This window comes from Eubalaena glacialis, chromosome 2, assembly GCF_028564815.1.
Source record: "Eubalaena glacialis isolate mEubGla1 chromosome 2, mEubGla1.1.hap2.+ XY, whole genome shotgun sequence".
Classification (NCBI taxonomy): domain Eukaryota; kingdom Metazoa; phylum Chordata; class Mammalia; order Artiodactyla; family Balaenidae; genus Eubalaena; species Eubalaena glacialis.
Genome location: NC_083717.1, coordinates 18,127,903 through 18,155,587, shown reverse-complemented (window position 1 = coordinate 18,155,587; position 27,685 = coordinate 18,127,903). Strand labels below are relative to the sequence as shown.

The 27,685-nt window shown below is 35.5% G+C and overlaps 1 protein-coding gene across 13 annotated transcripts in view; it reads left to right on the top strand.

The window, feature by feature from the left end:
* PARD3 (par-3 family cell polarity regulator) overlaps positions 1-27,685 on the top strand; it is a 628,388-nt gene that overhangs the window by 450,754 nt on the left and 149,949 nt on the right. For all 13 annotated transcript variants that reach the window (XM_061179018.1, XM_061179012.1, XM_061179004.1 and 10 more), the window contains 2 exons: positions 3,043-3,153; positions 20,740-20,982. In XM_061179018.1, the coding sequence (XP_061035001.1) occupies positions 3,043-3,153; positions 20,740-20,982 (354 nt within the window). The remainder of the gene's footprint in view (positions 1-3,042; positions 3,154-20,739; positions 20,983-27,685) is intronic.

The following is a 27,685-nucleotide window of genomic DNA, read 5'->3' as shown; positions in this document are numbered from 1 at the left end:
TCTAAGCATCTTGCTATTAAATGGTTGTCTTCATAGGTTGATTACTGATTTCAGCTGTGAAATTGACTTTGTGAGTACATGTATAGCTGAAATTTTTCAATGACCTCCCCCTGTCCCCCTTTCAGAAAGAATTAAGCGACTATAAATTAAGATGAGCACTAGAATAGATTGGCAATTAGAGTGATGAGGATATAGCTAATTCCTTTTTCTTTTTATACTCTACAATGGTTGGTATATTTTTTTCACTTACAGTCTTTATTTCATTCTGTCAAAAAATTATAGCTGAGGGATCCATTTTTACCCCAGTTAACAAGTAATGTGCTGTGCTTTTATAGTATGCCTTAAAGAAATCACATAATTTATTAACTGAAGCAGGCATTAAGGGAAATGTCCAAATGCTAACCTATAAACATTTTATCTATGGTTTGTTCAGTTTTTCAGACATTAATCTTGAAACTGTAGTTTTTAAAAGGAAAATATAACAGTTTGATAATAAATTTACAAATAATAAAATAGTATATTCTGGTGATTATGAGGCAGCCGAGGAAACTAATATTTTGACATCAAATACAATGAGAAAAAAATTCAGTTCCTAAAATGAGTTGGGATTCATAGGGTTTTTTTTTTTTTCTTTTTAATCATGTGTATTTGAGATAAAAAACTGAAAGTTGGTAGACTGAGATAGAAAACTGAAACGTTCTTCACAAAATAGGACGAAGACCATTTAATAAAAGATTTTAACAATAGCTGATTAAATTCAGTGTTAGGTTTTGGGTTGAAAATATCGAAACTGCTTTAAAACATGGGAAAGTCAACCACCTCAATTTTTCCCCACATTATTAACTCAAAGGGCAGATTCTTCTTGGAAGATTAAACTGTACCTTTTGGTAAAGATAGATGATATATCTTGTATCATAGTGTTTCTCAAATATGGTACAGGGTTGAATGTATGTAATCTAGAATGTGAACCAGCAACACAAACAAAACAGGTCAATATGACAACGTATTGTTTGAAGGATATTTATGAACTGAAAAACTAAATGGTTAAATGATTTACCTGTAGGAATCTGTATTATAAGTAAAATGTCACATATAGCTGATTCACTTCATTGTATAGCAGAAACTAACACAACATTGTAAAGCAATTCTACTCCAATTAAAAAAAAATAAATGTCATGTATTAAGATTTGAACTTGACGCTTTTCTTGAAGTTAGAATTTAATACATTTTATATTTCCAGATGCCTCAATGTTGCAGAATTTTTATGATGGGATTCACATGGGCTTTAAATACCATCTACATGCTGATGACACTCAAATGAGTTTGTCTAGCCCTGTCCTTAGATGCTCAATAAATTTTTGTCAAATGTTGGCTCCTCCTGAGATGTATCAGTTGTTTATGTTTGCTCTTTCATTTATTAATTCATTCTATAAAGACAATCATTATGCTTAACTCTTAGGCATTATTGATATATTGACAAAAACAAAGAGAAAGTTTTTAGTTTTAATGCTTTGTATTTATTAGTTTTAAAAGCATAGTACATAGTTAATCCCCTGTGAGACATCATCAGTTTCGGGGCTTAAGTTCCCAGGGAGTTTTTCTTTTCTTTTCTTTTCTTTTCTTCTTTTTTGCCACTGAAATGATCTTCTAATTTCTAAATAACATTAAAATTTAAGGGTAGATTTGCTTTATGGAAGTTAATTTTACAGGCAGTTTTCAATACCATTTAATAATACACATAATTTTGAAGGAATAGTGGTGGTGAGACTTTAACTTTTTTCTATTTTAACATCTTGAGAATTCTTTCCCTTACTTATTTCCAACATAGTGTTACTTTGGTGAACCCATGAGATATTCCCATGTACACTTCCTGCATAGACCAGTATTTGACATCAGGTTTATATCAAAAAAGAAAGACATATGCTCCCAGCCACACCAGTAATTGAGATACTTTTTTCTCTTTTATATCAGCTTTGGACCAACTCTTTTACTCATCTCTTTTTCAATATGATTAATTGTCACCATAAGCCAGATTCCTACTTTGTGCTCAGAAAATGCTTGGTATACTTTATATATTTATGAATGCTTAGTTGAGTAACTGTCTATAAAAGATTTCTTTTTTGAAACATCTGGTGACCAAATCACTACAGATGAATATTATTTCAGGGGATGGAACACATGCCTTCCAGGCAACATGGTCTGGAGAAAAGTAGAAAAAAGTAGCAGAGCAGGAAAAAGAATGGATACCAAGTCTGAGGTTTCTAAGGTATTTTGGATGCCCGAAGGGAATAATATTAGTGTTTTTTTGGAGAGCCTCGAATTCAGTGCCCACGTGTGGAAATGTGTGTGCACTGTTTTTGAATGGCGTGTTTGTTCCTCATGTTTGTTTTTGATCAGATACAGATTTCCAAGTCAAAGATGCCACATTCGGCGATAGCTTTTCATCAGATTTAGGAACAGTATTTGTTGAGACTTCCTTAAAGCTTTCAGTTTAATAAGCCCAAAGTACGATCACAGTGTAAATTATCCTTTTTACTTTGAACCTTGCAAATGTGACCTTGTTTGTCAGTGTTTAAACTATGAGGAATGTTGCCAATAAAACGTGACTGTGAAAATAAAGAAGAATAGTTGTTTATGGAGAGATCATTAAAAAGATGATTGTGGATTATCATTCTGCAGTCCTAAGAGAACCCCACCCTGATGCAGATTTTTATCCTCCACGACCTGACGTACTCGGCACTCTGTTCTGTACATTTATGGATTGTGTGTTTAATGAGGATGAACTGCAAGGATTTTGTTGTTATTTTTGTGTTGCCTAAAGAAAAATGGGTATGGAGGCCATTTCCAAAAAGGGTTTTCTCTGGAAAGTTCTAATGAAAAAGGATTAAAGTAATCTGATTGAAAATATTAATACTGGGAAGGAGACACTGGGGCCTCATTTTGAGGATGCTCACAGTTCATTGAGTGCATAGGTCTTTATCCCAAAAGAACGACAACGCGTTTTGTATATATTGACAAGTTAGAATTTTTTGTTATCAACAGGTTTGGCAAACATCGAAAAGATGACAAGATTGAGAAAACGGGTAAAATAAAAATGCAGGACTCCCTTACATCAGAAGAGGAGAGAGTACGGATGAAGCAGGAGCAGGAAAGGTAGATTTCAGTTATTTGGTTGAACCTTATTAGAGGGAGGCTCTTTTGTTCCTTTCTACCCTTTCTTTTTTTTTTTTAATATAAAGAAATTGCATTTATTTTATTTTTGTTTTTTTCTGTGTCAATCCAGATACTGATGGTTGGATGAATACAGTGTAAAGAATGATTAAAAGAAAAAACCTTATATTTATTTGAGGCATTAATATGAATTTTATTGGTTTTAGTTAAGATCTTTGTATAGGAGATGGTAGGGCATATGAGATAAATAAATCAACTAATGATCAATAAATCAATGAATGATCACTTAAAATCACAAAAAATATGTAAAATTCTGTCTAATTCATCTATGAATATATAGTGTATTATAATAATTTTAAAGAAATGCTCATCTGGAAATAAAACTCTTTGAGTTTTTATATCTCATTTAAAGTATTTTGATTTCTAATAAGAATTGAGGAGGCTGTTGGTTTTTTACTATGTTGTTTTCCTATCAAATCTGACATCTATTTCTTTTTTCTCTTTCTATTTTGCTATCATATTTTGTGTGACATTTTTTACTTAAATTTTACTCCATCTCTTCCAGAAAGATTATTATCTATTGTTGAGTCATTTCATGGCGGGAACCCAAAGACCAATGAAATGAATGAGAAGTTACTTGAAGCAGACACTTGAAATCCATTTTATGATCAATTAGAATTTTTCTCATTATAACTCATGGGGGGATGAGAGAATCATCTCACCCTTGTATTATTAGAGTTTGCAGGCTTGGAGTGAGCTTCTCTGTAGCAGCTATTTCATTTCAAGCTGCCATAGCAAGAGCTACTATGCCTCTTTTACTTTTAATAATCTGGGGTATCAGGAGCATCAGAAGCCTTGATCAAGGTTATAAAGCTAAATATCATCCACAGCTTAGGATTGTAACCCAGCATCTCTCAGGCCAAGTCTGGTATTCTTACCATAATTCTAGAGTAGTGATACCTTTGATCTCATTCTTTTTTTTTAAATTTTATTTATTTATTTATTTTTGGCTGTGTTGGGTCTTCATTGCTGCATGCGGGCTCTCTATAGCTGCGGCGAGCAGGCGCTACGCTTTGCTGTGGTGCGCAGGCCTCTCACTGAGGTGGCCTCTCCCGTTGCAGAGCACGGGCTTCAGTAGTTGTGGCTCGTGGGCTCTAGAGCACAGGCTCAGCTGCCGTGGCGCACGGGGCTCAGCTGCTCCGTGGTATGTGGGACCTTCCTGGACCAGGGACTGAACCTGTGTCGCCTGCATTGGCAGGCAAATCCCCAACCACTGTGCCACCAGGGAAGTCCTGATCTCATTCTTAACAAGGAAAGTAAGAACTAGACAGGGTTTTCTTTAGAAGTGATTCATGTTTGGATATTTTTCATTCATCTTTCTCATACCCCTGAGTGTTGGGTTTTTTTTTTTTTTTTTTTTTGGGCTGGGATAGTTACTCTGATTCTCTGTTTTTAGCTTTGCAGATTATAAAATATATAAGTGGGGAAAATATGGACTTTTAATCTATGATGCAGGTTTGGGTCTATTCTTCTGGTTCTTCTCCAGTTTTTAAAAAAATCATTCCACCTTTCTTGCTTTCTCGACTCTCTCTAATCCTCACCAATTTGGGCATCCCCAAACTTATTAATAAACTCACTATTTTTAGACGACATGCAGTGTTCCTTAGTGTGCGGAATATGGCATTTATGTGCTTAGGAGTATAAACATCTATCTGAAAAGACTTTCTTATCCTTTAAGGAAGAGTATATACCAGGTAGTGTATGAACTCAGATTTATCCACAGGCAAATATGTGATTTAATTAGAGAACAATCTAAGAGGTAGAAAGAAACATTATACTTCTCCCTATCTTGATGCCGGCCAGAGGGGGCAATGTCATTAATCCAACACCATTTTTCATATTCTAAATATTCCTTTTTTTGCAGTTTAAGATGAACTGCTCTATTTCTTTTTTTTTTTTTAACATCTTTATTGGAGTATAATTGCTTTACAATGGTGTGTTAGTTTCTGCTTTATAACAAAGTGAATCAGTTATACATATACATATGTCCCCATATCTCTTCCCTCTTGTGTCTCCCTCCCTCCAACCCTCCCTATCCCACCCCTCTAGGTGGTCACAAAACACCGAGCTGATCTCCCTGTGCTATGCGGCTGCTTCCCACTAGCTATCTATTTTACGTTTGGTAGTGTATATATGTCCATGCCACTCTCTCTTTGTCCCAGCTTACCCTTCCCCCTCCCCGTATCCTCAAGTCCATTCTCTAGTAGGTCTGTGTCTTTATTCCCGTCTTGCCCCTAGGTTCTTCAGAACTTTTTTTTTTTTATTCCATATATGTGTGTGAGCATACGGTATTTGTTTTTCTCTTTCTGACTTACTTCACTCTGTATGACAGACTCTAGGTCCATCCACCTCACTACAAATAACTCAATTTCGTTTCTTTTTATGGCTGAGTAATATTCCATTGTATATATGTGCCACATCTTCTTTATCCATTCATCTGTTGATGGACACTTAGGTTGCTTCCATGTCCTGGCTATTGTAAATAGAGCTGCAATGAACATTGTGGTACATGACTCTTTTTGAATTATGGTTTTCTATGGGCATATGCCCAGTAGTGGGATTGCTGGGTCATATGGTAAATCTATTTTTAGTTTTTTAAGGAACCTCCATACTGTTCTCCATAGTGGCTGTATCAATTTACATTCCCACCAACAGTGCAAGAGGGTTCCCTTTTCTCCACACCCTCTCCAGCATTTATTGTTTGTAGATTTTTTGATGATGGCCATTTTGACTGGTGTGAGATGATATCTCATTGTAGTTTTGATTTGCATTTCTCTAATGATTAATGATGTTGAACATTCTTTCATGTGTTTGTTGGCAATCTGTATATCTTCTTTGGAGAAATGTCTATTTAGATCTTCTGCCCATTTTTGGATTGGGTTGTTTGTTTTTTTGATATTGAGCTGCATGAGCTGCTTGTAAATTTTGGAGATTAATCCTTTGTCAATTGCTTCATTTGCAAATACTTTCTCCCATTCTGAGGGTTGTCTTTTTGTCTTATTTATGGTTTCCTTTGCTGTGCAAAAGCTTCTAAGTTTCATTAGATCCCATTTGTTTATTTTTTTTTCCATTTCTCTAGGAGGTGGGTCAAAAAGGATCTTGCTGTGATTTATGTCATAGAGTGTTCTGCCTATGTTTTCCTCTAAGAGTTTGATGGTGTCTGGCCTTACATTTAGGTCTTTAATCCATTTTGAGTTTATTTTTGTGTATGGTGTTAGGGAGTGTTCTAATTTCATTGTTTTACATGTAGCTGTCCAGTTTTCCCAGCACCACTTATTGAAGAGGCTGTCTTTTCTCCATTGTATATTCTTGCCTCCTTTATCAAAGATAAGATGACCATATGTGCGTGGGTTTATCTCTGGGCTTTCTATCCTGTTCCATTGATCTATATTTCTGTTTCTGTGCCAGTACCATACTGTCTTGATTACTGTAGCTTTGTAGTATAGTCTGAAGTCAGGGAGCCTGAATCCTCCAGCTCCGTTTTTCTTTCTCAAAATTGCTTTGGCTCTTTGGGGTCTTTTGTGTTTCCATACAAATTGTGAAATATTTGTTCTAGTTCTGTGAAAAATGCCAGTGGTAGTTTGATAGGGATTGCATTGAATTTTTAGATTGCTTTGGGTAGTATAGTCATTTTCACAATGTTGATTCTTCCAATCCAAGAACATGATATATCTCTCCATCTGTTTGTATCATCTTTAATTTCTTTCATCAGTGTCTTATAGTTTTCTGCATACAGGTCTTTTGTCTCCTTAGGTAGGTTTATTCCTGGATATTTTATTCATTTTGTTGCAGTGGTAAATGAGAGTGTTTTCTTAATTTCACTTTCAGATTTTTCATCATTAGTGTATAGCAATGCACGAGATTTCTGTGCATTAATTTTGTATCCTGCTACTTTACCAGATTCATTGATTAGCTCTAGTAGTTTTCTGGTAGCATGTTTAGGATTCTCTATGTATAGTGTGTCATCTGCAAACAGTGACAGCTTTACTTCTTCTTTTCCAATTTGCATTCCATTTATTTCTTTTTCTTCTATGATTGCTGTGGCTAAAACTTCCAAAACTATGTTGAATAATAGTGGTGAGAGTGGGCAACCTCGTCTTGTTCCTGATCTTAGTGGAAATGGTTTCGAACTGCTCTATTTCAATGCGGATTCTATCAACATTTTCCAAAATACTTTTATAATGCATAGTCAAGTTTTTACAGCCAAACAACGGTTTTTACATAATGGCTTCACTTGTATTCTTAATGTGCCTAAGGCGCAGTTCACCTCTCAGCTTTGCTTTTAGTCTCCATCTCTGTACCTCTAATGATGCAATACTTCTGGGAACTAGTTGGGCCTAATGAATTTACAATGTACAAGATGCCTAGAATAAAGAATCTTTTAGGGTCAAGGAACAAGTGACTGGTCCATTAAAAAAATCAATTAGCTTCATAATTTAAGAAAACTGTTTGACTTTGTGTTTCAGTAACAATTTTTACATATATGTTTCATTTAAACTCCTGGATCCTGTAACACAGCAAGTGAATGTATGAGACTCATTGAGTTGCATAAGTGGTGCTTGTTCAGTGTGTGTTATTTTGATAAAGCAAGCCTACTTTTGGATGACCTCCTTCCTATTCTGCCGTTGGCATTAGCATTGCTCCTTTTGAGAATGGAAATGCAGCTTCTTTGGGAAGAATCTGATTGGAGGTAATAGAGAAAAATAAATAAGCCCCTGCTTATATTCTCATCACAGCCTTTCCTTCACTGCTGATTGGCAATGAAGCATCTCCTGTAACATTATTTACTACTGTAGCTATTTGAGTTCCAAAAATCATTTTGGCTGATTCCGTATAAAAATAGAAAACCTGATATTCCTTAGTTACTAGTTATGACATGTCCACATACCCAAATATTTTTCGTCCAGACAAATCCATGAAGCCTGAATATTACTCAACATAGAATATTGAAAAGTTGAAAGGACAATGAATATAGTTGAAAATGGTTTTTGCTACCATGTTAAGATCTATTTAGGTGGTGATAGTAAATTAGATTCTTTGGAGCAGGGGTCTGAGACGGAATTTGCCTTCATTCTTGCTCACTTCCCTCCCTTTCCTTCCACTCCCTGCCATCACTGGGAGGTGGGGTCTTGGATACATGCTGTCTACTTTGGAGAAATGGAGGAGCAGGATCCGGCATGGATCTGTTCTCTGGCTCCACCAGCTCTCCCCTGCCACAGACTTGAGCCTGTGTGCCTGAGGTCTTCTCTTGAGACAAAAGGCATCAAGGGTGAAGTTAGCTGGTTCTGGGATGTGCTATTTTGACTTCAAGCTCTGAGCTCTGAACCTGGGTACCCTACCCGTTCAGTGATGCTGTTGGCCACATTTGGTTTAGGTAGAGAAACTAAGCCAAGCAGCTGTTATTTGGAGCTGAGGTGTGAATCCAGTGCTTGCTACCTCTTCCTGGTTTCTCTTTCAGGTGTGCCTTGGGACAGAGCCCCTATTGGCTTATTTCCACCACACAAAAAGATGGGGCTCCGAACCCCAAATACCACAGGTTCAATTAAATGATCTCTGTAACATCAAGTCCATTTAGCTTCCATTGTGAAGCATACCATGGATTTCTCTGTTGACTAGGTGTCAGAAGTAATGTTGTGGCTTTCTACTGTGTTCTTGCTCTAGTGATAGCTCCACTGATGTTTTAATGGTATGTAAACATGGTGGCGTGGGGTTCCCCAAACAGTATTCAGCAGTAGAAAAAGGGCTTCACATACAAATACGTTTGAGAAACACTTGGTTAAACCAACTTATGCATATTTCTTTACTCCATTATTTCTCTAAACCCTAATTCTGTTAATGTACATTGTGAGTCACCAGAACAGGAAGAGAGAATCATCCTTTCCTAACTTATTTACTCACAGAATATCCCCCTTCACTTTTTTTTTTTAATAAAATACTAATATCTCTCAGAATTTAGAGTCATTGGGGAAATACTGATGGCAAGTAAAGACCGTTGGCTCCTGGTTCAGCCATGTCCAGCTCATTCATCTAACTGGCTGTAGGAATCAGAGTTGATTTTTTTTTCTTTTTTACAATGACCACAATAAGTTTAGTGAACATCCATCATCTTATATAGATACAACATTAAATAAATAAAAAAATTTTTTCCTTGTGATGAGAGCTCTTAGGATTTACTCTCATAACTTTCTTAGATAATGTACAGCAGGGTTACTTATATTTATCATGTTGTACATTACATCCTGAGTACTTATTTATCTTATAACTGGAAGTTTGTACCTTTTGACCCCCTTCATCCAATTCTTCCTTCCCCCACCCCCTGCCTCTGGTAACCACAAATCTGATTTCTGTTTCTATGAGTTTGTTTGTTTCTTTTTTGTTTTTGAAGTATAATTGACTATAGCACTATGTTAGTTCCTAGTACACAACATAGTGATTCAGTATTTCCATACATTTCAAAATGATCACAATGATAAGTCTAGTTGTCATCTGTCACCATACAAAGATATTACATAATTATTGACTATATTCCCCACACGGTACATTTTATAGCTGTGACTTATTTATTTTGTAACTGAAAGTTTGTACCTCTTAATCTCCCTCACCTCTGACAATTTCAACTCCTTATTTCTCTCCTCCCTGCAATGCCCTCTCCTCTGACAATCACTGTTTGTTCTCTGTATTTGTGACTCTGTTTCTGTTTAGTTATGTTTGTTCATTTGTTGTGTTTTTTAGATTCCACATATAAGTGAAACCCTATGGTATTTGTCTTTCTCTGTCAGTTAGTATAATACACTTTAGGTCCATCTATGTTGTTGCAAATGGCAAGATTTCATTCTTTTTTATGGCTGAGTAATATTCCATTGTTATACCACATCTTCTTTATCCATTCATCTGTTGATGGACACTTAGTTTGTTTCCATATCTTGGCAATTATAAATAATGCTGCTAAACAGAGGGGTGCATATATCTTTCTGAATTAGTGTTTTCATTTTCTTGGGGTAAATACCCAGAAGTGGAATTGCTGGATCATATGGTAGTTCTATTTTTTGTCTTTTAAGAAACCTCTATATTGTTTTACACAGTGGCTGCACCTACTTACATTCCCACCAACAGTGTACAAGGGTTCTCTTTTCTCCATGTCTTCTCCAACACCTGTTATTTGTTTGATAATAACCATTTTGACAGGTGTGAGGTGATATCTCATTGTGGTTTTGATTTGCATTTCCCTGATGATTAGAGATGTTGAGCATTTTTCATGCACTTGTAGGCCATCTGTATGTCTTCTTTGGAAAAATGTCTATTTAGGTTTTCTGCCCATTTTTTACTTAGGTTGTTTTTGTTTTTTGTTTTTTTTTGATGTTGAGTTCTTTGTTTGTTTTGAATATTAACCCCTTATTGGATATATCATTTGCAAATATCTTCTCCTGTTCAGTAGGCAGCCTCTTTGTTTTGTTGATATAGATTCCTTTGCTGTGTAAAAGCTTTTCACTTTGATATAGTCCTATTTGTTTATCTTTGCTTTTGTTTCCCTTGCCTGAGGAGACATATCCAAAAAAATATTGCTAGGAGCAATATCAAAGAGCACTCTGCCTATGCTTTCTTCTAGGAGTTTTATGGTTTCAGGTCTTATGTTTAAGTCTTTATTCCATTTTGAGTTTATTTTTGTGCATGGATGGAGAGAGTAGTCCAGTTTGATCCTTTTGCATGTAGCTGTCTAGTTTCCCCAACACCATTTATTGAAGAAGCTGTCTTTTCCTTGTTGTATATTCTTGCCTCCTTTTTAGTAGATTAACTGCCCATATGAGTGTGGGTTCATTTCTGGACGCATCATTCTATTCCATTGATCTGTGTGTGCTTTTGTGCCATTACTATACTGTTTTGATTACTATAGCTTTGTAGTATAATTTGAAATCAGGGAGAGTGATACTTCCAGCTTTGTTCTTCTTTCTTAAGATTTTTTTGGCTGTTTGAGGTCCTTTGTGTTTCCATACAGATTTTAGAATTATTTGTTCTAGTTCTGTGAAAAATGCCATTGGTAAGTTGATAGGCATTGGATTGAATCTAGATTGCCTTGGGTAGTGTGGTCATTTTAGCAATATTGATTCTTCCAATCCATGGACATGGTACGTTTTTCCATCTGTCTTTGTTGTCTTCACTTTCTTGCATCAGTGTCTTATACTTCCTTAGTTAGATTTATTCCCATTTATTTTTATTTAGATTTTATTCTCTTTGATACAATTATAAATGGGATTGTCAGAGTTGATTGTTTCATAGAACTGTGCGCAAGTTCTGAGCTAGTGCTGTGACCTTCCTCTACTTTATGGCTTCTGTTTTGGGGACTTATGAATCTTATCCCTGAAACATCTTTTTTTTTTTTTTCCAATTCTCTCTTTCCCACATGTTTCTCATCTGTTTAAAACATATATCTTTTTAAGGTCTAATTCTAAATCTACAGAAAATTTGAAAAAAAAAACCATAAAATAGGAAAGCAAAAATTTGTCTGTAATAACACCACTGTTAACATACTGGTCTATGCCATTCTAATTTTTTTCCTATAAAATACATATTTCCACACATACATACTTTTAAAAAGCTGACATCTATTTTCAATAGTTAACAGCTATTTTCATTTTGATTTATTTTGCATTTTCATACATTTTTAGAAAATCATGTTAAATGTTTTCTGGAACAAGGCCAAGGTTGTATGAACAGGATGGATGGGAAGGAAGGACAGAAGGAAGGAAATAAGATCTGAAAGATGAAATTTTAGCTGTGATAACTGGCCAAATTCCCCAGTTCTCAAATAATATTTACCTCATATGTTATTCATTCTATTAAATGAGATTTATAACTTTAACTGGCTTACATTTTATAGTTACTCAGCAGGGGATACCCATGATGATATTATTATCTATATCTACCTTGTAAGTTGGAAATATTTTCAAGGAGACTGAATGCTTCTAGTGGAGACATGAAAAAGTTAATGAATTTCTTATGAAATTCTTCCATAATATGAAGATTATTTATAAATCTGCTAAGGACTTATGGCTTGAAATGTTCCATTATTCAAAGTGATAATCACCCTTAAAAGCCTTGTGTTTTCAATACCTGGCCATTGAACTATCTTTGTCCATAGTGGTGCACTCCCGGTTCTGGGTGTGTCATTTTGGAATGCTTTGTGGCATTTTTGCCTCCAGTTTCCAATCACTGGCATTTCTCTTTTCAGTTTTACCAACTGTTCCCAATATCTGCTTTGAGTAAGTACTTGAAATTTTGATAAAAACTTTTTTGTGGTCTTTCTTAGTTGATAAGATCCTTTTCAAAGATGATATATGTTTATTAGTTTTTGCAGAAATTAACATTTAAACAATATGTATCATAATGTAGTAGTAAAGTTTCTTTAAAGTGCATGAATAAAAAATTAGTGAAATTACAGAAGGAATAAACTATATAGCAATAATAGTTGCATTCCCTGTGCATCTGAAAGAATAAGCAATTTTCACTCCTTTTGGCTTGAAACTTAGTGTTCAGATTCCCCGAATTCTGGCATCAGAACCCAGATATCCTGGATAATTTTTGCATACAGGTCACATATTGTCATTCAAACACAGCTTGACTTTTAAAACTTAACCTTTTAATAGAAAAAATATATTTTTCTATCATCTAGCAGAGTTCTTCATATTTTCTCTGACCTCTTAAATCCTTCAGAGAAGTCCGTCTAATCAATGAGATTAGTTCATCAGACATATTTTAAGAATTTATTGTGCAAGTGAACAAATTTTTAAAGACTCTATTAACTATGTGGAAGTCTAAAATAGACCAATACTTGGGCAAATTGGAACAGATTTTATTGACAGTCTGTAACTGGAGTAGGAAAGGCAGTTTTATTTTTGATGAGAGCTATCTTAGATGTATTTGGCATTGTAGCTTCTCTTTGAGTTGGAAATAATTGTAGGTGCTTTGACACTTGTGAAAGCTCGAACATGATGTGAGTGAATGAGCAAGTATCTATGAGAGAGAGAGAGTGTATGTGTGTGTGTTTTGGTTAGTGAAATATCATTCTAGTGTTTTATTAGTGTAAAAGAGAAATTTTTGTTGTTCACAATATATTAAGTACATAAAAGAATGGTATAAATTTTTTATTATTATTATAATTGTTCCTCTCTCAGGGATTCCTTGCCTTTGTTAAGAGGGAGAAAAGATTAAAACCTCATAATATTAAAAAATCAACGTAAGACATTATAATCAATTGTGAAAGTTGGTGGCCACAGAGCTTTGGGAAGGGAAGAGGTTGGGGGGCTAGAGTTAATAACGAACACTTCATAGAGATGGTAATTTGGGGTCTAGATCTAGTTCCCAAGAACTTATGAATTTAGCAAAATGGAAAAATTCTACATCCACGCTCAGGTACAGGGCTCATGGTGGGTGCACATTCTTGTAACTGCTTAGATTCTGGAAAGGTTGTGGTTGCATTAGTGATTAGTATTGTCTCTATGAATGCTGTTCTTTTATCTCTTTTTCAACTTTTAACCATTTTATATTATAAAAATGCTATTATCTCATTTTAGCTTTGAGGGATGAAATTTAACTCCCCCCCGCCGCCCCCCACCTATTATAAGGTACCACTGTGGATTTCAACAACTTACCTTCTTCCCTTGAATGGAAATGTATCTTTAAAACAGTTGTTCCTGCTCAATAATTTTTTTAAAGTCCCCATTCAGAATGTGGAAGGCTTTTCTTTTCAAATCAACTTTTGCCCCAATATTACACAAGTATTAAAATCCTACTTAAAATTATAACTGTGTTTTCAAATTTAGTGGGATATTGGCCTTCATTTGGGAATTCAGCATAGACAACTCATTGGCAGCGTACATCTTGGTAGGTGGCAGTTGTTAGATTTGCCCAGCAAGGTAAGCTGAAAATTGAAGATTTCTGACATCTGCCATTTGCTGAAGTGTTTTGAGGGGCAAATAAAACATTCAGTTGAACACAAACTGCTGTTGAATCGAACTGCTTTTTCCAGTTGCCTTGTAGCTTAAATTTCATTCTGCCATGAAATTGGGTTTTATTTGACGAATTTCTGTAATACTGATTTTTAGAGAGAGGAAATATTGTTGGGAAAAGATCCAGGAAATTTATTCCCAGACTGAGGCTTCTGGATGGTAGTGCAATAAGTTGGGGGTAAAATGTTTCCCAAAAGAGTTGATTTCAAGCTCTTAAATATTCTTTTGAAGATAGTTAACCCTTATCTAGTATGTAGCAATCTGAAGTTTATTTTAATTTTTATGTTAAACTAATATTAGTATATTCTATCTTCTGTAGATGTTTAAAGTGTTTTGTTTTTTTAAATTAAAATCATTAAAGGTTACTTTCTGCTTCTTGGAGTCTTTTTAAAAAATGCATGATTCAATACATTCCATATATTGAGGCTTCATAGCTTTGGAAATGGAAGTATTTTGGATACAGCAGAGTAATTTAAGTAACCATTGATTTTTCCATCCTGAGAAGCTGTTCTTCAGTTGTGCTTCTCAAGCCTTATATCTTTTCTGGCTATAGAAAAGCTATACTTCATAGTCATAAAAAAGTTATTTTCATTTTACTCTACTGCAATTAGTGCTAAAAGCCATTTATTGTAAAAACAAAAATTCTAATGAATAGAAATGTTACAAGAACAGAAGTCTTGTGTGTTTTATCTTCCTCATGCATCATCCATTTTAATTAGAGAAAAGGGTAGTGAACACTGCAAGGAGTCTGGAATGAAAATCATTAATTGATGTCAAGCTGAAGAGAGACCGTTAGCATGAATTTAGTGACAGCAGGAAAGAAATTAACCTTATTACTTTATTTAGTATATTATATTATTTTGTGTATTCTTTTCTATGCAGGTTCAAGGCAATTTCATTATCATAATAGAAAAGACTGTTTTTTTCCTAACAAAAAAGAAAGGTGTGAATAGTTATGTTTGAACATAACCAAATTGAAATGATGAATTCTTTACTAATATTTTAAAAAGTCTTAGTAAAAAGTTTAAAAAGTTTTAATGGTTGTTTTAATATTTTTGTTAACATTCCAAGAACAGGGAAATAGTGCGTGAAGATGTTGCCCATCAATGTCAGAACAGCTGTCTGCCATCATTTAAACCTCAGAATGGTTCTCTTGTTTATGGCTCAGAACGACTTTCTGGACTGCTTAAAGCAATAGACATTTATTTCTTTGGCTAAGTTTTGGGCTAATCAGTTACTTTTGTCATTGGTGAGGTTTGGCCCGAGATAAATTAGATGGATAATGCTAAACAACAACCTGACTGTTCAGAAAAATGGATGACTCTTACATCTTAGAGATAATTTGTGACCCCAGGGTCACCGTAAAAGAGCGGAGGGGGTGTCCTTTTATAGCATTGACCATCTGGAACTGTTAAGGGCTACACTGCAAGATACCCTCTTTTTGAAAAGTTTCCTTAAACTATGCTATTTTCCTTAAACAAGACTATTTTCTCCCCTGAGCCAAATGTTTTTTTCTGAAATAAGAAAAGTATGAAAATGAAAATATGAAATGTAAATGTGAACATGAAAATATACAACATGTATATATAACTTTTGGTTGTGTTGCAAAGTCCCTTTTCTCACTTTATAATAAACAAGACATTCAAATGTAAAAGTATATAATAAAATCATTGTGTGTCTTTTGTTGACTGAATTGTCTAAAATGCACCAAAACCACAGTGCACTCCTCCTTTTAAAACTCTACTTTTTAGGGCCATTTGCACAGCAAGCTTCATTAGCATTGATTTCTAGGATGAACTTTAAAATATACATTGGTTCAGGCTAATAACCAGATTTGTCAGTCCTTTGTGACCAGTCCCACCGTTGGTGGCCGCAGGTATACTGTAGTTTTATTCTAAGGTTTCCATCAAAAGTATGAACCACTAGCATGGAAAGGAGGGATACAAACAGCTTTTATAACTTTGGGGATAAATTTATTGGTAATGACAAGGTAAACAATAAAAATATAATTTTTTATGTTATTGGAGCTTAGGGAAAAAAAATCAGTGTTTTTAGAAGGCACTATAGATGTGACTGTAATGTTTATTGGATGTAGTGATGAGTGACAATTAGTCATAATGTGCAACTTTGGGTAAAGGAAAGTAATTGAGAACTGGCATTTATGATTTGTTCCTCATGCCACTAAGCATTTCTTCTAAGCCATTGACTTGTCAGAAATTGACCTCCAGTCAACATGAGTTTCTGTGTAATTTGGAACAAAAGAACATTCAAATCCAGGACCCATCAATAATACGTTGAAACTGATGTGTAAGTAGATTGGGGAGATTATCTAGGTTTCGTGCTTCCCTTAAGAAGAGACTGCCCTGTTCTCTTTTTCTGATGGCTTAACAGTGCCACACTTTCCAACCTCAGTAAGCAAGAGCAGTTTCACTTTTAACCAACCACAGGGTTCAATCATTTTTAAACCAATCCAAATCACTGCCTTTGGTTTCAAGAGGTTCTCCAAATTCAGAAGTTTTGGCTTTATTTCTAATATATCCCCTCAAATTTCTTTGGGTTCCCAAGCTTCAAGACTTGTGTGAATGCCCACTCACCCTGAATATTACCTATGATTAGGTGATTGTCCGATGGTGACCAAATATAGTAGTAAAATGGGTTGTGAAATAAGTGATCCTAATTGAGCTTCAAAATAATACCCCACTGAGTTGAAGAATGAAGTCATTTCCCTCTCTTGAAAGTTTTTCTGGCTGAATACGGAGTCAAAAAGACAGTATGGTGCAAAGAATAAAATTATCTCTGAACTTATAAACTTTTTCATTGTGGATATCTAGTATTTCCTGGTAATCAGCTTCTATAATGCCATCTTCGACTGTCATATTTGCTCCTAAATGAATAAGTAGACTGTAATAAAAAATCTACTATAAATTTAGATAAATTTGACATTAGAATTTGAGTTCCTACTTCTCTTATGGGTGTTACAACTTACATAAGTATAATACAATATTGAAACCAGGAAGTTGACATTGATACACCTGTGTGTATAGTTCTGTGTCATCTTATCACAAGTGTAGATTCATGTAACCACCACTGCAATCAAGAAACAGAATTATTTCATCACAAATATCTCCTTTTATAGTCCCACTCACCCCTTGCTTACAGATTAGCACCATTAATCTGTTCACCATGTCTATAATTTTGTCATTTCAGTAGTGTTACATAAATGAAATCTTATAGTCTGTGACCTTTTGAGGTTGACTTTTTTTTTCACATAGCACAATACCCCTGAGATCGATTCAAGTTGCCGTGTGTAATGGTAGTCTGTTTATTTCTATTGCTGAGTAGTATTCTATGCTATGGATGTTTCTTCAGCCATTCACCTATCGTAAGATATTTTGGTTATTTCCAATTTTTGAATATTAGAAATAAAGTGTTTAGGAACCATTGTGTACAGGTTTTTGCATGGACTTGAGTTTTCATTTCTTTGGGATAAATGCTCAGGAATGCAATTGCTGAGTGGTATGGTAAGTACATGTCTAGTTTTGTAAGAAACTGCCAGACTAGTTTCCATGATGGCTGTGTGATTTTACCTTTGCAACAGCAGTGTGTGAGAGATCCAGTTTCCCTGCATTCTTGCCAGCATTTGTTAGCATCACTGTTTTTATTTTAGCTGATCTAATAGGTGTGTAGTGATAGCTCTTTGTGATCTTAATTTGCATTTCCCTAATGGCTGCTGATGTTGAACATCTTTTCGTGTACCTATTTGTCATCTGTATATTCTTTTCAGAGAAATATTGCTTCATGTCTTTTGCCCTTCTAATTGCATTGTTTTCTCATTGTTGAGTTTTGAGTGTTCTTTATATATTCTGGACATGAGTCCTTTGTCAAATATGTGGTTTGCAAATATTTTCTCCCAGTCTGTACTTGTCTTTTCATTCTCTTAATATTTTTACAGAGGAAATGCTTTAATTTTGATGATGTCCAGTTTATCTGGTTTTTCTTTTATGGATCATGCTTTTGGTATCATTTCTAAGAATTCTTCACCATTGCTAGGTCCTAAAAATTTTCTTCTATGTTTTCTTCTAAAGTATTATAGTTTTACATTTTACATTTAAATTTGTGATCCATTTTGAGTTAATTTTTGTATAAGACATGAAGTTTAAATTCAATGTGGGTTTTGTTCTGTTTTGTTTTCATTTTTGCCTATGAATGTCTAATTGCTTCAGCACTATTTATTGAAAAGACTGTTTTATTTCATTGAATTGCTTTTGTACAATTACGAGAAATCAGTTGGCCATACTTGTTGGATATTTCTGGATTCTTTATTCTGTTCTATTGATCTAAGTGTCTATCACTCCACAGAAACCACACCATCTTGATTATTACAGGTGTATTACCAGTCTTGCAATCAGGAAGTGTGATTCCTCCAACATTATTGTTCTCTTCACAATTGTTTAGCTGTTCTATCCTTTGCCTTTTCATATAAATTTAAAAATAATCTTGTCTATATTTACTAGAATCTTGTTGGGTTTTTTATAGGAATTACATTAAAACTACATATCAGCTTGGGGAGAACTGACTTTTTACTATGTCGAGTCTTTCATCCGTGAATACCATTTGTTTCTCCAGGTTTTAGATCTTCCTTGATTTCTTTCATCATCATTGTATAGTTTTCAGCATATAAGTCCTGTACATGTTATGTTAGGTTTACATCTATGTATTTTATGCATATTTATAAACCAACCATTATAATCGAAGTATTTCATTTTTTATTGATTGTAAATGACATTGTATTTTTAATTTTGGCATCTGTGTTCATTGCCAGCATGTAGAAATACAATGGATTTTTGTATACTAATGTTGTATCCTGTGACCTTACTGAACTTTCTTTTTAGTTCTAGGAGATTTTTGTAGATTCCTTAGGATTTTCTACAAAGACCATCATATTATCTACAAATAAGAACAGTTTTATTTCTTCCTTTCCAATCTGTATGCCATTTATTTCCTTTTCTAGGCTTGTTTCATTGTCTAGAATTCCCAGCACCCTGTTGAATTACAGTGGTGGGAGCAGGCATCCTTACCTTTTTCCTAATCTTAAGGGAAAGAAGCATTCAGTCTTTCTCCATTATGTTACCAGTAGGTTTTTTATAGATGCTTTTTATCAAGGTTAGGAAGTTAGTTCTGCTCTATTACTAGCTTTTTGAGGATTTCTGTCATGAGGGTGTTGAACTTTGTCAGATGCATTTTCTGCATCAGTTGATATAATCATGTGATTTTTCTTCTTTAGCCTATTAATATGATGTATTACATTGATTGATTTTTCAATATTGAACCAGCCTTGCATTCCTGCAATAGACATCACTTGGTCATGGTGTGTAATTCTTTTTATATATTTCCAAATTCTATTTGCTAATATTCTGTTAAGGAATTTTGTTTCTATATTCATGAGGAACGTTGGCCTGTAGTTTTCTTTTTTATTATTGGACTGATTTTTCATCGATTTTTTATCTTTTCTGTATTCTTTTGAATACATTTATGTATCATTTATGCTAGCAGTGGTCTACTTCAAGTATGAAAAAGGTAAATAACTTTGCAATAAAATATTAAACACAGCTGAAAGTATTGCTTTTTATAGATAAGACTTCACTTTTAAGTTAACATTTAAATTTGTAAGTATGTAATAGAAATATTTTTTTCCCATCAAAAGTTATCAAAATTCTATCAAGGGTAGTTGAATTATCTTCAGCTAACTAAGACCATCTTAGGACATATATTATTTCAATAGGCTGAAGAGGACTTTGTACCAAGTAGCTTAATAAAATCTTAGGAAATATTTAAACATATCTTTAGTAAAAGGGGTTATTTAAGGTCTGTTTCTTAGTTATAACACAGGCAAGTTTTATTTCAAAATTTGATTAGATACATGCCTTCTTGTCCTTTATCTCAGGATTTGCCAGTTCTGTATACATCACATAAAATCGAAGTCAGTATCATTAAACTGAGATCTTCTTTTGCCGTTAATAAAGAATTGTGGTGTGGATTCATGGTTAAGCTTCATAGTATGTTGAATGTGTATGGTATATTTGTAATGAGTAAGATTGTATATGGTGCACCCACACATAAATGTATACATATATAGTATATGTGTGTGTAACTTTTCAAAAAGTAACTTTTTGCCTCAAAAAATTTCATGAGTAAAACCCAAGTGGATGCCTAAAACTATTCCTAGTGAATTTTGAAAGCTAGTTAATAAGTGATAATTTAAATTAAGATGTAAATCATGACTATGTCTTACTGACATGAACAAAGCTATCTGAAATGATAATTTTTGGGCATCCATGACATTACCTTGACAATCTAGAATGAAAATAACATCGTTTATTCTATATATCTTCTTAGAACTACATGAAATAATAGGTATTTTACAACGTATTTTGATGAATGTTTCTATATGCAGTTCTTAGGAAAGGCATAGTTTCTCTTGTTCCAACTTGTTCTAATTTTACAGGATTCAAGCCAAAACTCGAGAATTTAGGGAGCGACAGGCTCGGGAGCGTGACTATGCTGAAATCCAAGAATTTCATCGGACATTTGGCTGTGATGATGAGTTGATGTACGGGGGAATTTCTTCCTATGAAGGTTCCATGGCTCTCAGCACCAGACCCCAGAGCCCGAGAGAAGGGCATATGATGGATGCTTTGTATGCCCAAGTGAAGAAGCCGCGGAATTCCAAACCTTTACCTGCAGACAGGTAGGCTCCTGGAGCAGTCAAGGTATTGCTTCCAAATCAACTTTTATATAGTTTGTGACAAGGGAGTAGATTGTTCATCAATTCTCAAACTAGAACTGCCTTTTATTAATGGCCTTTAAAAACCCCTTGTGTCTAAGAGTATTGAGTTTACACAAATTGAAGCCTAATGGAAGGAACAGTAGAGATTTTGATAGCTTGTCTCATGATCCCCAAATATGTCATCTTGTTTTAAAATGGTTTCAGATGGGAGAACTACCTGTAGTTTATAACTCAAATAAGAAACAAACTTGAAACTATGGTTCTTCTATTTAAGGCATATTTCCTTTTATTGCTAGGAGAGCCTCTAGTTGTGGTAGTTAAATAGATGGGCAGTGACATGATTTGTTCCAATTATGATTGATCTGGGCCACTCTTTTTTTTATTTTTTGGTGACATGATTTCATATCATGAAAGAATTAGTGAATGAGATGTATAGTATAGCCAGTCTTCAAATTGCTTGTTAATAGCCACAGACCACAGGTCTGACTGTGTATATTAGTGTAGCACAGAGGAGTGCAATGCTGACCCTATGTTAATGGTTATATATTTATTTCAAATTTTATCTGAAACAATTTAGAAACAGATCTTCAGCTCCTTCATTTATGTATTCAAGCACCATATAAAGTTTAGTTCATGAAGAAAATAATATTCATTTCTTTTTATTTGAAACACATGCATACTATCATCATAAAGAATACACTCATTCCATCCCATCTTGTAGTGGTGTCTTATAATCATTGCTGTTAGTGAAGCTAGGCTTTAAAAATATTAGATCTCACTTCAAACTAGTGGTTCTTTAGCACACATCAGATACCTGGAGGGCTTCTTAAAACACAGCTGGATTAACCCTTCACCAGAATTTTGATTCCGTAGGACTGGAGTGGAGCCTGAGAATTTGCATTTCTAACAAGTTCCCGGGTCTGATGCTGGTGCTGTACTTTATGAACCCCTACAAGACTAGAGATGCGTTGGAATTCCTTTGTCTCTAGCACCCATGTGTTATTTGGCTGCTTTATTTTGCAAGCTGTCTATGTTTTAGCTATTTACTTGCAGCTATTTTTAATAAAGGTTTGCAAAGGCAACAGGTAACCCTCAGGCAAACCCGATAGAAACGTTTTAAAGAGTAGCAAAAGGAGAAGCAGATCTTAGGGAAAGCTAGTCAGATTGTTGTTCTGTTCTTTCTTTTTTGTTTGGTTTTGTGTGGTTTTAGGTTTTTAAAAATTGTTTTATGAAGATCTATTTGGTGTTGATTGTAATGAGTGAGCCTTGTAAGTTAATATAGGAGGCTTATGGTTTATTTAAACCCCTTTGGTGTTCACTGTGCTTATTATCTAATACGGATGTATCAGGATTCAAAGAATAAGGTTATTATCAGCAAGTGATATTTTCTTAAAAAACTTTTACTCGGTTTTTGCTGTACTTGTGAAAGCTGTTTGTCAAAGGTCAAATCGCACTTGAAGGCCATGGATGCCCCGTGGCAAGTGTTTTCTTGGGAGAAGGCACGGCAGCAACACTGGCACTGCCAGTTAGTAACTCCTGGAGGAACTAAAAGAAAATTAGTTAACGTGTTATTGATCATTGATAAAAACATTGATCATTTTCAGCACCTTCCACATCTAGTTTGAAAATCTAAAAGATAGTGACTTACAGTGATTATTCACGTGGCTCATAAATCCCCCCTGACACAGCTGGGAGTCAGAAGGGGTCTCTCCAGCTCCTGGGGTCCAGAAATGGTTGCTTTAAACCCCCGTTTAAACCCCAGTGCCCTACAAGAGTCTAAGCCTCCTGAAGATCTCTGCAGATTTTCAAAAGGCCTTCTGTGTCCAGGGTCCCGACTACTAGGGTCCCCAGCATCCCAGCCTGCAGGCTCAGTTCTGCCCCAAGCTGACCTCAGACTGAAACTCAGCTTCCTAATTCATTTCCATCAAAATCCCACTCAGCAACACGTTCCAGAGGAGGCTTTGGTCTTGGGGAGAAGAGCTCAGAATCACATCATACACATCGGTATGTTCAAAGCCCCTCTCAGCCTCACTCAGGCACATCCCAGACAACTGTGTGTCAGGGATTTTACAGTTCTATGTATTAGTGTCCCAGAAGGGTGATTGGACTACAGACTTTCTAAGACGTGTCCAACTCAAGAGAGATATAATTTATTTTTTAAAAATGGATCACAGAAATTTATGTTTTGTGTTTTTGTAATTATTATTTTTTCAGAGAATAAGCTGTCCATGGAACAATGATTTCACTAATCCAAAAAGTTGGGAATTATGGCACCTGTAAAGTATTTCTTCATCAACCTATAATTGAATTTGCATTTGGTTTGGAAATAATGGCATCACCTCCATTCCTTTTTCTGTCAGAGTAAAAGCTGTAAAAAAGTGTTTCTCAGACTTGAGTAGCCTAGAGACCCTTTAAAAGATGATCTCTTGATACTGCTGCATAGAGTTAAATTGTTTTGATTATAATGTTACTTAAATATGTATAAAAATAAAATAGGGCCAAACTCCTTCTGTTTATGGCCATTATGTAACTATAAAACCAAACATCTTTACAAATTAAATACAAACAAAACAGCAAAACCATTACATTCAAATGAACAACATTAATTTAATGTGGCCAATAATGTTTTTTTAAAATCTAAAGTCTCACACAAATCATGAATATGGTGGTGGATGCTCCATGCCTGGTTCATTTCAGTTTGTTCGCTCCACAAGCCAAGGGCTGACTCAATTCAGCCATCACTCTTCTCAGTTAGATTCTGCAGTTCTTTTGCATGTCTGTATCCCGTGACCTTTGACCCGTGTGCTACATCCACGCATCCTAATGCATGAAGTCCGACCTGCTTCTCTTACCATTAACTCGAGACAGTAAAAGTAGCATTTCTTGGTGCCTCTGTGTCTGTAAACTTAAATTCAGACAGTGAAATAACACATAAGATGACCTAGAATATGCTTCTATTAACTTTCTAAAAAGTTAAATGATGGAAACATAAAACTTGAAACTCCTCAGAGAGAGTTTTTACCCAATAAAGAAACTCCCATCAACTAACTAAATTTCGCCCGAGTTTGCCGTTGGTGTCAGATGAACTTTACTGTTCAAATTTTTGGATTTCATGGGAGCATCGCCAGTCCGTTGACAGTCTGAAGTGTAGCCTGAATCTGTTCTGGGATTTTTATTGTTCAGTAAGAAAACCATATTCTGAATTTCATTGCTTATAATTTTGATTGATCTAATGGAAATGTGGATCTGGTAGTCCCACGTGGAAATAACCAGGGATAATTTATTAAGTGCTGTGAATTTGATGTCAAAATGGGACACTTTCTCAATTTCCACATATTATTTATAAAATGCTTTTTCTAGGATAGCTTCATACTCTGTCTGGCAATATTGTCCATGCCTGTTTAATTGGATTGACACATGAAATATTATCTGACTGTACCCTTTGGCCATTGTTACTACTATTTATTAATGCCCTTGGTAACATTCTGAGTTTTCATATTGGGTGGATGCCAGAGAAGTCGCCGCTACCCTTCTGTTTTCTATGAATAACAAAGCTCAAACTCACAAAAGTGTTGGTGAACTTACTTTTATCCTGCTTATAACCAGAGACCTCAAAGATGTAGCTATTGTAAATGATTCCTAGTCCTGTATCTCTTTGGCGGAGTATATTTCCTATGTGATTGCTGTGTCTTCTGGTGCAGCGCCTCTGTGTTCCCATGTTTCTCCCCCACCGTGGGAGACACTGCTAGTCGCCTACCCAGCACCTCTTCTCCCCCTCTTCCTTACCTAATAGGATCCCCATTTTGTTCAGGCTGGCAATGTGCCCAGCTTAAAATTTTCAATTTCCCGGGCTCCCTTGCAGTAAGAGGTGACCATGTGACGTTATTCTGATGAATGAGCTAAGTGGGACTCATTTATAGGATCCACAGTCTCATAGGATGGGACTTTCTGCCAAGCTAGGTTTTTCCTGATGAGAATAGAGCCGACTCAGCTTTTTCCCTTTGCCATTTTCCCTTCTCCCTGCCTGGATTTGGATGGTGCCCTTAGATGGGGCTCATCTAATAAGCCTGAGGATGAAGGCCACATGGAGGAAGAGGGAAGCAGCCTGGTCCCTTGAGCAGTGGCTTCAGTCCTGGAATGCCCGCACTCTGCTCCTGTTACCTGGGAACTGAGCCCTTCCTTGCCTAAGTCTCCCTCGATCAGGGTTCTGTTTCATGCCCAACACAATTCTGAGTTTAGGGAATCATGCACACAAGAGCCCAAGGGAATCATCATCTTTATATCAAGATTGTCTACACATTGGAGAACTACCCCCTAGTCAAATCATTGCCACAATATTTTGTGAAATTAAGTAAGAATTGTGAGATTCTTCAGTGTCATTCAATAATCTCTTCTGCCTTTCGTTTTGCTAGCCTCTACTTAAAGAAATGTTATCAATCAAATGTCTGCTAGCATTTATCCTTCTTTTTTTATTGATGTATTTGAAGTATAATTGACATACGATATTGTATTAGTTTTGGGTGTATGACACACTAATTCAACATTTGTACACATTGTGAAATGATCAGTGCAATATACAGTTACCAAGTGTCACCATGAAAAATTAAAAAAAATTGTTTCCCTTGTGATGAGAACTTTCAAGATTTGCTCTCTTAGCAGCTTTCAAATTTGCAGTGCAGTGTTACTGACAGCATTTATCATTCTTAACTCTGATATACCACTCTCTCTTACCTCTGTCAATAATCCTGTTATAAAATCAGAAACTTTTTTTAAAAATTTCATTTATTTATTTATTTGGTTGCGCCGGGTCTTAGTTGCAGCACACGGACTTCTTCGTTGCGGCATGTGAACTCTTAGTTGAGGCATGCATGTGGGATCTAGTTCCCTGACCAGGAATCGAACCTGGACCCCCTGCATTGGGAGTGCAGAGTCTTACCCACTGCACTACCAGGGAAGTCCCCTGTTATAAAATCAGAGGCAGCTAAGTGTGATGTCCAAGATACACACTGCCTGACTTTGGTTCTGGGCTCGTCCACCATCAGTGTGAACTTTGTGCTTCATTTTCCTCATCTGTAAAATGGGGATAATAGTGGTACTTACCTCATTAGGCTTGGGGTGGACTAAGTCTGTTAATATCTTTCAAGCACTTAGCACAGTGCCTGGTCCACAGTAAGCACTATTTAGGTGTTTGCTGTTGGTATTATAAGTTGGGAAATGGGTACTTACTCTCAGGAAAGCACAGCGTCCCCACCCGGATACAGAAACAAGCAAGGAATGAAAATGGAATTAATAAAGATGGTTTTATTCCTTATACTTAACATACATATAAAAGTGTGGGGATGCAGTTCTCTGATGCCCACAGTTCAGTCATCAAGTAGGTTGGTCACTAAGTATTCTCCATAAATCACATCATATCATGAACCATTTCTCTTTAAATTAGGACTTATTGAGTTCAGTGTGAGGCATACCAGATTGCTTCTATAGTATAAATACTTGGAAGAAAAAGTAGATGGTGGGTACTGAAAAAATGGCTTATTTGAGAATGAGTTAGGGGGATAGTGGTGTCAGGACATGAGTCATCAATTTCAGTCTGTTTTTTGCGAATTTGAAGGTATTCGTTTTGTACTTTCATGGAAGTCTTTGAAGTTCTTCCTGTTTTACTTTCATGAAAGTTTTGCTGATTCCAAGCTTCAGTGCTCCATGGAGATACGGAGGCTTGGACTTCTCAAACCTTGGCGAAAATGTTGACATTACTCTTTACATCAGATTGTCTTCTGGTGGGCCAGGCAGGTAGGGATCATGCTCTTAAGAATTATGAAAGCCTGCATTCTAGAACAGTGATCTTTCACATTTTGGCATGTATATCAAGAACGTGGAGTGCTTCTCGCCAGTGTTGACCTCCACCCATTGGTATCCTGATGCAGTAGATCTGGCTGGGGACTAAGAACTCACATTTTCAACAAGCACCTCAGTTGACTAATGCAATTGGTCCATCCACCCTTTGAACAGTACTATTCTTGGGCTAATCAAAAACAAACTGGAACTCCATTATCGGTTAGTTTAGTAAGGTCTCTTTACAGTGAAGAGGTGAAATAATTTATAATTTATAATTTCCATATTGGGTACAGCTTTGACTGGGCATTCATAAATGCCCATTTTTCACCTATGACCGAATCATCATTTTCTTCAAAAGGTCAGCCTGCAGGTGTGTTATTCATAAACTTTATTCAGTGTTTCTTGACACTTACCAAAAAGTTTCTTTTCAAGTAAGTTATACAGTTTCAATTCAAAATTTCGTGTGCTTTGAATTCTAGCAAAGAATTGATGGAATGTCGGTCAATAATGTTTTTTATTTATTTGAGGACACTATGCAATTCATATTTTTATAGTCAGATCCCAGAATCTGTAGTTAAAAACTCCACAGAAAGACAGCTCTAATGGACATTTGCTGACTGTCACCATGCAATCATTTGCCACCAAGAGAGCATTGTCCTCAAATATAATTGAAATAAAACAGTTACTGCGCTGCTGTAAATCTAAATAGCAGGAAAATAGTAGGCTAGACTCCCCCCGCTTGCTGAGGACACCTTAATGGAAACATAAATACCATAATCATATGCTTTTTGCATGCATTTTACGACTAAAGAGAAAATGCCGATTTTTA